This window comes from Eumetopias jubatus, unplaced genomic scaffold (genome assembly GCF_037043125.1).
Source record: "Eumetopias jubatus isolate StellerSeaLion01/CBP00866 unplaced genomic scaffold, mEumJub1_p1.0 scaffold_4, whole genome shotgun sequence".
Taxonomy (NCBI): Eukaryota; Metazoa; Chordata; class Mammalia; order Carnivora; family Otariidae; genus Eumetopias; species Eumetopias jubatus.
Window position 1 is genome coordinate 172,121,319 of NW_028274810.1, and position 12,720 is coordinate 172,134,038.

The 12,720-nt window shown below is 32.9% G+C and overlaps 1 protein-coding gene across 4 annotated transcripts in view; it reads right to left on the reverse strand.

Annotated features, from left to right (window-relative positions):
• CSPP1 (centrosome and spindle pole associated protein 1) overlaps window positions 1–12,720 on the reverse strand; it is a 166,693-nt gene that overhangs the window by 97,810 nt on the left and 56,163 nt on the right. For all 4 annotated transcript variants that reach the window (XM_028113319.2, XM_028113310.2, XM_028113297.2 and 1 more), the window contains 2 exons: window positions 2,922–3,020; window positions 1,714–1,781 (listed from right to left, as the gene is read on the reverse strand). In XM_028113319.2, the coding sequence (XP_027969120.1) occupies window positions 1,714–1,781; window positions 2,922–3,020 (167 nt within the window). The remainder of the gene's footprint in view (window positions 1–1,713; window positions 1,782–2,921; window positions 3,021–12,720) is intronic.

The following is a 12,720-nucleotide window of genomic DNA, read 5'->3' on the forward strand; positions in this document are numbered from 1 at the left end:
TACAAGCTAAAAATTCACCAAGATAAACTATATTCTGAGCCATTACAAATATTTTTTAAATTCAAATTTGAAATAATTGAAATTATACAAACTTTTTTCAGACCATAAGGGAATTAAACAAGCAGTCAGTAATAAAAAGACAGGAGGAAAATCCCCAAATACTTGAAAATTTAAAAGCATACTTGTAAATAATCCATGATTCTTTTATAAACCCCACAATATATTGTTATTTTTGCTCTAAGTAGTCACTGTCTTAATTTTTAAAATAAAGCAAAAGGCTCCAAATTAGGTCCTTGGGGCAAAATTATCGGAAGACAAATTTCAATTCAATTGAAATAAGAATTTTATAACAATCTGATAATGCTACCTCTGGAGTTCCCTATGGGTCCATACACATATTGGCTGGGGGGCGGGGGGGAAACCCATGAGATAAATCACTGGATTAAATGACTTTAAATGGCTTGTTCCAAGCATTAGAGTCTATTATCTCACCAAATACTCATCCATAATTCCTGGATTGCAGTAACGGTAAATTTATGCCATTCAAGCTTAAAATTTTAGGGTAGAGTAATGCATTTATTGATAAAATTATTTGTCAGTGGACTGTGAACAAAGAAAGCCATTTCTCCAGTTTTTCATGTTTAACAAAATACATCATAAGAATGAAGCCTTTACTCTGACTTACTGATAGGTTAAACTGGTAAATTCTCACTTAAAGACATTACATTAGAATAAAACTCTAGAGGCGCCTGGGTGACTCAGTTAAGCAGCTGACTCGATTTTGGCTCAAGTCATGATCTTGGGATCAAGTCCCACATCAGGCTCTGATCGTGTTCTCTCTCTGTCTCTCAATAAATAAATCTTAAAAAAAATAAAATGAAACTCTAGTTGCTATGCCCTATTTTCTCACAATAGCCATTTCAAGGAAACAAAGATCTGAAAATATCATGCAATTAAGTATCTCTAAGCCAAGATTTAAATTACTGACTGCTTTCAGATTGAATGAATCTAAACTTTTATCCAATTTCCTCACATACTTCACCTGAAACCAAATTTCAGGTCATTTTTTTCTAATAGTTTTTACACAGAAAACAGACCACTCTTCTATTTAAAGTTATACATAGGAAAAAAGTAAGGCTCTCTCTTCACACTGTTTCTGAAATTATGACAAGTAGCAAATCAACATTCTTATATTAATCAGCGACCTTCATTTCTGATAAAATAAATAGAGAATCTGGATTATGATCATGATTTGAACAAAACACCTTCTCAGAAACTACCTGGAAAGAACACAGGAAAGGATGTTTACCAAGGGATAAAAAGGTTTAGTTCAGGGAAAATAAACTTAAAATGTAAGGCAGTTCTGTACTAGCTAAAGAAGAAAAAGAAGAAGAATGAAGAAAAAAACTATTGCATATTAAAACAGAATATAAGAAATAGTCACACTACAACAAAGTTACTGAAATTAATATTGCATTTATCATCTATAGAAAGCTCATCACTAAATAGTTATTCCACTTTAAAATTATATACAGAGCTATACAATACACATTAAATGTTTAGCATAGAGTCTGTCATAAAGTAAGCACTAGATAAGAGTCTTCTATTATTAGTAACAGTAGTATTAATGACATTAATACCACCGAGTTTTCACTAAAGACCTTTTCTAGAGCAGTCTGCAAAATTTTAATCAACTGGAAGTCTTGTACATACCAAAGAGCATTCCAGCAAAAGGACTACAGATCTCTCGGTTAGATTTGGATGGTTCATTGTCTTGAGCACTAAAACAAAACACAAAAAGAATTAGAACCCAAATGATTTTCAGGTAACAAAAATTTAGAGTAAATTGAAGATAGGAGTTATGGGCCTTTCAAAGTACTATGGACACTATTTTTAAAAGTCGGAGTAAAATCATAGCATTTTCTCTCTTTATACAGTGGGACCTCTATATATTCACGCTCTATAAATATATAACCTTTTTCTTCAGCTTGCATCAGTGGCTCTATAGAGTCCCAATAAACCTCTTTTTCGTAAGAACAGTTAACCCAGTTAGGAAAATGAATATAAATACACATAAATCCTAAAAAAAGAAGAGAAAGGGGATACCTATTCACACATTTGAAAAAGATCATCTCTTAAAAATTCCTTCCTTAAAATATAGAAATAAGGTGGCGGGGGGGAGACAACTCCCTCAAAGGAAACCTAATCAGACCCAAACAGCAAATTATCTCATCTCAAGCACTTCTATATATTTCTTTTCTTCAGAGAAAAGAGACACCTTTCCTGACATATGACATTATTATCTTCAATATACACTATAGATTCGTAACGATTTATACTTCTGTACAATGTAAGAAAGCCACCAAAATGATAAAAACTATCAACAGAAAGAGAACATGAATATAAAGTACATATAACTTCTGTTCATCATGACAGAATTATTATGAGCACTAATTCTACAAAGTAAGCATAAAAGTTACCTACTCAATAAGCTGAAAATAAATTTTTTTTTTTCCAAAGGAAAACTCACATTGCAGGAACATTTTCAATTTATTTCCACTTAAGTTATATCACTCTCATAACTGCAAGATATTTTATTGATTTTTAGTCCATTAAACTACATGCTTATTTCTTTCATTATTTCAAACAAATTTATATACACTTTACAATCATAGGGACTTATATGGAACACCTTGGCACACTTATAATCAAAACTTGCTGTTCAAAAGAATGCTGTCAAGTACTATAAATTCTCATTTCACACCATTCTCTCCCTCCTCCTTTTTTCCCTTTAATTTTCTTATTAAATAAGGAAAGCTGTTAACATACTATACCTTTTTACTTATTCAGTAAGCCAGTTTTAGTAGGTGCTGTTTCACAGTGTAAGGACTGAAGGGCAGAATTTATATTACATACTATACCTTTTCTTTCCAGCAGATGAAATGCGTATGTTTGACTGTTCTGTGACATCACCACTTTGCTCCATAGGAAGTACATCCCCTCGTCTGTTCCCGTACATCCTTAAAAACACATTAGCTTATAGATCTTGCTCCACATACAGTGGACCTTCTTATATCTCTTTGGTGTTTTTACATTTGATATTAGAAATATTAAAGGGAACAAAGAGTTATAATGAAGTTTTACTGCAAACACATTCAAAAATTAATTTGAAGGAGATTTTAATTCAAGTATGATTTGCTGGTTAATAAGAGAAACTGAGAATTTAGATTCACTAGTCTTTAAAACAAAAGGTTATAAATTACTTCAATATAACTTCTAGAAAATTTTAATTTCAAAACTCTGCATATACTAAGACTTTCTTATCATTCATTTAATTCAAAGAATTAACTAGTACCTACTACATGCCAAGTACTATTTTTCCTAGGCACTGGGTATATGAACATGGCCCTTGCCCTCATGAAGATTATAGACAAATTTCACAATGAGATCTCTTTTTTAAACAAAATTCATAGATTCTGGAAATTATTTCACTGCATATACAAACCTTTTTAACTTAAAAATATAGCAGCTGTCTTACCATTAAATTAAACCAAATGTAGCAAGGCACAACATTTGCTAACACTGTAAATCACATGAAAGAATAAATATTAGCAACAGGTGAATGGAAAACATTATAAACAAATAGTCTAATACATTGGTAAAAATGATCACTTTACTCACAAGGTCATGGACAACAAAAAAGATCAGAATGTTTGTGGTTTTTTTTTTTCCTTAAAAATCCTTATCAGAAAATAAACTTAAAATTTTTCCAATTAATCTTTTTTTTTTCCACTTGGCAAACATTGATTTCTTTAGCTTAATTCCTCATACCAGAGAAACCAACATGACTTTTCACACCAACATTTGTCAGCATCCATGAAAATCAGCATTTCACAAGTCATACTTCTTCATGTGGCTGTTAACAAACTACATTTTCTCTCAAAAGGACTATTAGAGAGAAATATGGCTGTTAAAAGTATTATTCAATATTTTAGGTGAATTTCATTTTCACATTATGAAAAATGGCAATTTTTAGAAGAAAACTTCTCATTCTCCACAGAGCTAGCACAGAAGTCTTTTCTCATTTGTGTCCATCACACAAGCCACCATCAATATTATCTGTGGAGAAAAGACTACCCAGAATTGTAACCTTCACCATATCTGACCTGGCATGACACATAAAAGAGCTTCAATTTTTATCCATATCTAAAACAACAGAACCCTCCACAAGCCCTTTCAAAAAGGAATGTCAACTTATTTCAATTTATCAAAACAGAGCTGGTTTCATATCTAAAACCTATGTGCTCAAATCTCTGTTTTAAACTGACACATCAGTTTAGTGTCTCTCATTCCCTATTTCTACCACTTAAAGAACTGGTAAATATAAACTCAAATTCAAATTTGTAATTAATAATGCCAAGCAACCAGATTTAGTTATACTTGTCTATATTAAATATGCATGAGCAGGAAAGAGTTAAGAGCACAGGCCTAAACTGCCTATCCTTAGAAATACCTATTTGGAAGGCTGGCCCTTGGCTGGCACCTAGAAACATAGATTTGGCGGGGGGGGGGGGGGGGGGGGGGAGGGGTCCCTACCATTTCCAGGACTGATAAAGAGTGGCTCACTGTACCTAAACTGTTTATACAAACAATACAGTTTTTGCTGAACATCTGCTTTCCTTCAAGAAGTTCAGAATTTTCATATATCTTCAAAAAAGGGTGCCTATGTGACCAGTCCCCAATAAAAACACTGAGCACTGACTCTCTAATGACCTTTCCTGGCAGACAACATTTCACCCATGTTGTCACAATTTAATGCTGGAGGAATTAAGCATGTCCTGTGTGACTCCCCTAGGACAGAACTCTTGGAAACTTGTGCCAGCTTGCCTTCAGACTTTGTTCAATCCCCTTTTTCCTTTGCTGATTTTACTCTGTATCCTTTCACTGTAATAAATCATACCCAGGAATTTAACTATATATACAGGAAGTCTTGTGAGCCCTCCTGATGAATCACCAAACCTGGGGGTAGTCTCCCATGACCCAACAGACAAAAGTAAATGTGTTGATGTGGTAAAGTGGTGCCTCAACAAATCAAAGTTTTCAAATACAGAGAAACTTAAAGTTACATTTAAATTATATTTTTAAAAACATATCTTGTGATTAAACCAGAATTAAAGGCTACTTATTATATACAAAATTTTTTTCTAAAATTTATCCAAGAGTTTGTGACTTTCTGCATTTTCAGTTAAGTTCTCTAAAAGCAAACATTTAGACATGCAATTCTAGCTTATGTTTATGCAGTTGTATCCAAAGCATCTGTATTAAAAAAATTTTTATAGGTTCTTCAGTATATAAAGCTATTGTAATAAAGCAAGCACCATAAACACAAAAGGTCATTTTCAAAGTCCATTCTAAATTAAAGATATTTAAGAAATTATTATGTGTAAAGTCAAGGTCTCACTGCTAAATTCTACAGTAAAATCACAAATATTTCCTAACGAACCCCTCATAGGGAATACAGCTTAAGGTACACCCTTTCACTAAAGAAAAAAAAAAGATTCATTAACAAAACTATAAAAGTCCCCTCTTGTCACTGATAAAAATCAAAATCTTGTCACAATAAAACAAGACTAGAGAAATGTTTAAGAGGCCAAAGAAAAGGAGAGAGAAACATTTCACTAAAAAGGATAAAATAAAATCTTAAGGCATCCTATTTAATTTTATGGAATGACTCATGATATGACTATGCTTACTTTGTTAAATCAATGAAAAATTACTATTTACAGACAGATTCCATAAATATTTTTTAAGTTTACTATTATATTAAAAACAAAAGCAAAAAAACTAAAGGGGAACCCAACAAGCTGTGAAGCCAAATTACAGGATGGCAAGTAGGCTACCTTATTTCTTATTAAAATATCCCCATAATTATAATGGAATTTCCTTCATTTATTGAACTTTTTTTCATATTTCTAATAAATTTAGCATTTAATCACTATTAACTACCCCGTTAGTTCACTTTAACAACTGTTATGGTGGTCTTACAATTTATTTTAGAAACCTTTACTGAGGGGTGCCTGGGTGGCTCAGTCAGTTAAGCGCCCAACTCTTGATTTTGGCTCAGGTCATGATCTCTAGGTCATGAGATCCAGTCCTGCAGTGGGCTCTATGCTGCTTAAGATTCTTTCTCTCCCTCTGCCCCTCCCCTGACCCCACACACACTTGTTTGCTCTGTCTCTTTAAAAATTAAAAAAAAGAAAGAATCCTTTATTGAGACAATGAAGTTCTCCAGGAAGACAGGAATTGGTGAGAGCCAATAGTGTTTTCATCATTTCTATCTCATCTCTTCAATCTTCCCAACATTAAGGGAGACCAACAAACGGTAATAGCCAAAAGTAATGAACTCACTAAATGTCTAACAACCTGATTCTAATGAAAGTCCAGGAGTTCAACTTGGGTCCAGTTTGTCCCTGAGAAGTCCTTTCTGTTTAGCTATAGCTTTAAAGTCAGTACCAGATTAAAACTATCCCTGAGACCCAGAACCAATCTATCTAAATGTTCTATGGCTTTAAATCCATAGATTCGCTTACCACACCTCAATCCACTGTTTTGTCAGAAAGAGACAACCGCAAAAAAGAATTTGCTTTCTTGGACATACCAAATCAGATTTAACTGAAGTAATAAAATAACTGTAAATGGTTTCACCATCCTACTATCAAAAGAAAAAAAAAGTTACAGGTATGTTAAATGGAAAAAGCTTTTTCTCTATCTCTATTTCCTGGAAGACAGGGGTCAATAACTTTAATTAGGTTCAAAACTCAATGCCCAAAGAAACCAGCTATAGGCTAGAGGCCAAGTTTATTTTAAAAATTAACACGTGTCTACCTTCCAAAAAAAATTATTCTTACAGAAGAAAAGCAAATTCTCTAAAAGCATAGGTTTTTCCAGCTAATTTAAATATAAATGAACTCCTAAGTGATAATGAATAACTTATCTTTTTTCCTTAACAAACCATAGAATCAAACTACTTCAGAAAAAAATTTACCATGATATGCTATCAAGAATACCACATCATAAAAATAAAATATTTACCATCTGTTGGTCCTAGATTCATACAGCTCACAGCAAGGAAGAACCAAATTTCTCCTTACTTAAAAAAAATCATCTAATTCATAAAATGGTTATATCACCTTGTTTTCATATTAAGAATTTCTCTAATGTGAATGAATTCTGCTATTAGAGGTACTATCCTGATGTTAAAAGAAAAATACTGAGCTGTTAGCCGTGGATCACCATTTTTGTCACTGTTTTCAGTTGTTTCACAATTATATTTGCTTTAATTCAGTAACAGTGTTTTTGTAATATCAAGCCCATCCTTAAAATGGAGAAAAAAGCTAGTATTACAGAGGCCCTTCCAGAAATAAATGAAAATTACTATGTATTAGAAAAAAAGTAGTATTAAATAACTCAAGTTCTAATGAGCCATTTCTCTTCTTTTATGTTTTACATATTAAGCATGCACATTTCTTAGAATGTCGCACACTAAGTAGGCATGTACTCATCTATGTGGCTAACATACAGATTCTAATTTCAGATGGAATGTTATTTCAGAATTTTATTAAATAACTCTTAAGATTACAAACTAACAAATATCAAGAGTTAAAGAGAATGGAAGTGGTAACTGCATTAATCACATAAAAACTTTTAAAAAGCATTTTTTAAAGCTAAAAGTTTCTTTTACTCATTAACATTAGTTATCAAGTAAACACAATAAAGTAATATATTAACTTCTACAGGTCAAGTTAATAAAAAATAAAGACTAGGATGACCACATTTAAAAAGAACCTACAAATCAAAGTACTATGAAATACACCATTACATTCAACTTCTAAAACCTCCTAAAACATAAACTTTAGTCAAACTGTAAATATTTATAAATAAATAACACATAAACACACACACATACACAAAGAATGCAAGTGTAAAGCAAAATGTTAACTACCTTGTTAATTATTTAAAAACACTGGTCAGTGATTAATGATGAGCTCAGAAGTTAACATCATTCCTGGGCTTTAGCTTTCCCATATTTAAGGTGGGCAAAACAGTTCATTAACAAATACATTATCATACATGAAACTGTTTATGGGGTAATTAGAAAAAAAGTGAGACCAAAAATATAAAACTCAAAAACTGTTTAAAATCAAAACCGGAATTTATCACATACTGACTTTTAGAAGAAAAAAAGAGAAAGAGAAACTCACAAAAATGAAGGAAAATTAATTTAGTACTTCTCACAATCAGTTATAATTATTTTTTATCAAGAACTTTGGGTTAAGATTACAATATACCATGAATAAATGTTTAGACAAAAAGCAAGAGCATTACATAATGATAAAGGGATTAATTCATCAACAGATTAACAATTATAAATATCTATGCAGCCAACATAGGATCACCTAAGTACATAAAGCAAATATTAACATAAAGAAATTGATAGTAATATAATAATAGTAGAGGACTTTAACACCCCACTCACATCAATGGATATCATCCAGACAGAAAATCAGTAAGAAAACAGTGGCTTTGAATGACATATTACACCAGATTTATTTAACAGATATATAAAGAACATTCCATCCAAATAGAGCAGAATACACATTCTTTTGAAGTGCACATGAAACATTCCACAGGATAGACCACGTGCTAGGCCACAAAACAAGTCAGAATGAATTTAAGAAGCCTGAAATCCTATCAAGCATCCTTTCCAGCCACAACAGTATGAAACTAGAAACCAATTACAAGGGGAAAAAAGGAAAGAAAAAGAGAGAAAACAAGTAAGCAAACACAAAAAAATGTGGAGGCTAAACATTGTACCAAGCAATGGATCAATGAAGAAATGAGAGAGAAATCCAAAACACATGGAGAAATATGAAAAGGAAAGCACAATAGTCCAAAATCTTTAGGATATAGTGAAAGTTCTAAGAGCATTTCACAGGCCTACCTCCAGAAACAAACAAACAAAAAAAACTTGAACAATCTAACCTTATACCTAAAGGAACTAGAAAAATAACAAATGAAACACAAAGTCTGCAGAAAGAAAAATATTAACAAAGATCAGAGCAGAAATAAATGGAGACTTAAAAAAAACAATAGAAAGGATCAATAAACAAAACAAAATTAATAAACCTTTAGCCAGACTCATCAAGAAAAAAGAGAAAGGACTTAAAGTATATGCCAAAAATTGGGACAATCTAGAAGAAATGGATAAATCCCCAGATCGTATAATCTCCCAAAACTGAATCAGGAAGACAAAATCTGAACAGACCAATTACTAATAATGAAATTAAACTGCAATCAAAAAACTTCCAACAAACAGAAGTCCAGGACAACATGGCTTTCCAAGTGAATTCTACCAAATATTTAAAGAAGAGTTCTTCTCAAACTATTCCAAAAAATAGAAGAGGAAGGAAAAGTTCCAAATTTTCTCAATGAGGCCAGGATTACCCTGATAACCAAAACCTAACAAAGACACTACAAAAAAGAAGAAAAAAAAAAAAAAACACCCACAAACCTAAACAGGCAAAATCCCTGATGAACATAGATGCAAAAATGCTCAACAAAATATTAGCAAACCAAATTCAACAATACATTAAGAATCATTCATTACAATCAACTGGGATTTAGTCTAGGAATGCAAGGATGGTTCAATATATGCAAAACAATCAACGTGATACATCACATTAACAAAATGAAGGCTAAAAACCATATGATCACCTCAGCAGATTCAGAAAAAGCATGTGACAAAATACAACACCCATTTATGATAAAAACTCAACAAAGTAGGTTCATCATAATAAAGGCCATATATGAAAAACACACACTTAACATCATACTCCATAGTGAAAAACTGAGAGCTTTTCCTCTAAGATCAGGAAAAAGACAAGAATGTCCACTCTTAGCACTGTTATTCAACACTACAACTGGAAGTACAAGTCATAGCACTCAGACAAGAAAAAGAAATAAAAAGCATCCAAACTGGTAAGGAAGAAATAAAACTTTCACTATTTGCAGATGACACAAAACTATATACAGAAAGTCCTAAAGACTCCGCCAAAAAACTTAGAATAAATGAATTCAGTAATGCTACAGGATAGAAAATTAATATACTGGCTGGCTCAGTCAGTTAAGCATCTGCCTTCAGCTCAGGTCATGACTCCAGGGTCCTGGGATTGAGCCCCACATCAGGCTCCGTGCTCAGCAGAGGGTCTGCTTTCCCCTCTCCTACTCCCCCCTGCTTGTGTGCTGTCAAATAAATAAGACCTTTAAAAAAAGAAGAAAATTTGGGACGCCTGGGTGTCTCAGTCGGTTAAGCGTCTGCCTTCGGCTCAGGTCATGATCCCAGGGTCCTGGGATCGAGTCCCACATCGGACTCCTTGCTCAGCAGGGAGCCTGCGTCTCCCTCTACCTGCCACTCCCCCTGCTTGTGTGCAGTCTCTCTCTCTCTCCCACTCTCTCTCTAGCGAATGAAATTTTTTTAAAAAAGAAAATTAATATACAGAAATCTGCTGCATTTCTATACACCAATAATAAAGTAGCAGAGAGGAAAAAAAATTTTAGTCCCATTTACAATTGCATCAAAAAAAGAAGAAAAAAAAACCCTCGGAATAAATTTAACCAAGGAGGTGAAAGACCTATAGTGTGAAAACTGTAAGACTCTGATGAAAGAAAGTGAAGATGACACAAATAGAAAGATATTCCATGGTAATGCACTGGAAAAAATAATATATTTAAAAATGTCCCAACTGCCCAGAGCAATCTACAGATCCAATGCAATTCCTACCAAAATACCAAAAGCATTTATCACAGAATGTAAACAAATAATCCTAAAATTTGTACTGAGCCACAAGTCTCTGAATAGCCAAAGCAATCTTGAGAAAGAATAACAAAGCTAAAAGCATCACAATCCAAATTTCAAGATAGTACTACAAAGCTATAATAATCAAAACAGTATAGTGCTGGCACAAAAATAGACATAGGGATCAAAGGAACTGAACAGAAATCCCAGAAATACACCCACACTTTACAAAGTCAATTAATCTATGATAAAGGAGGCAAGAATCTACAATGGGGAAAAAGACATTTCTTCAATAAATGGTGCTGGGAAAACTGGACAGCTACATGTAAAAAAATAAAACTGAACCACTTTCTTACACCATACATAAAAATAAACTCAAAATGGATTGAAGACCTAAACATGAGACCTGAAACCATAAAACTCCTAAGAGGAAACATAGCAGTCTCTTGCACATCAGCCTTGGCAACATATTTATGGATATGTCTCTTAAGGTAAGGGAAACAAAAGCTATCAGGACCACACCAAAATAAAATGCTTTTGTACAAAAAGGAAACCATCAACAAAACAAAAAGCAACCTACTGGAGATATCTGCAAATGATTCATCCAATAAAGGGTTAATTTCCAGACCATATAAAGAACTCATACAATTCAAACCAAAAAGCAAATAATCTGATTAGAAAACAAGTAGAGGACCTGAGTAGTCATTTTTACAAAGAGACGAACAAATGGCCAAACAGACACATGAAAAGATGCTCAACATCACTAACCATCAGGGAAATGCAAATGAAAACCACAATGAGATATCACATCACACCACAAGAATGGCTAGTATCAAAAAGACAAGAAACAGTAAGTGCTATTTAGGCTGTGGAGAAAAAGAAACTCCTGTACACTATGCTGGGAATGTAAACTGGTGTAGCCACTATGGAAAACAGTATGGAGATGGTTCAAAATATTAAAAATAGATATACCATATGATCCAGTAATTCCACTATTGGGTAGTTAATCAAAGAAAATGAAAACCCTAATTTGAAAAGATATCTGCAGCTCTAGGTTTATTGCAATATTACTTACAATAGCCAAGCCACCCAAGTGTCCATCCATAGATGAATGGATAAAAAAGATGTGGTATAGATATAAAATGGAATATTAGCCATAAAAAAGAATGAGATCTTGCCATTTCCAACAACATGGATGGACCTAGGGGGTATTATGCCAAGTGAAAATAAGTCAGTCAGGAAAAGAAAAATACCATATGATTTCACTCATATGTGAAATCTAAAAAACAAAACAAATGAACAAACAACAAAAAACAGAAACAGACTCATAAGCACAGAGAACAATCTTGTTGCCAGAGGGTAGGGATGTGGGCAGAAAGGGCTAAATAGTTAACAGGGATTAAGAGACACAAACCTCTAGTAAAAAATAAGTCACAGAGATGAAAAATACAACATAAGGAATATAGACAGTATTATTATAATAATGTTGTATGGTGAGAGATGGTAACTACATATATTGTGGTGAACACGGCATAATGTGTAAAACTGATGAATCCCTATGTGTGCACCTAAAACTAATATAACATCTATCAACTATACTTAATTAAAAAAAGTTTTTTAAAGAATAAATCGTTAGAGCAAGAGGCTAAATGCAGTTATATACATTTCTGTAGTCTCAAAAATTTTACTAACAAGTCATTTTTCCTATCAACCACTCTGCCTCCTAAATAAAAATTACTGAATGACAGATGTGAATTCTTGTTTTTTGGCTGGAATTAAGGAATCTTACAAATCTGAAATACAGAAATTCAATTTTAACCTCATACCTTAGAGACATACGTGAAAAACCTTATATCTAGAGATGT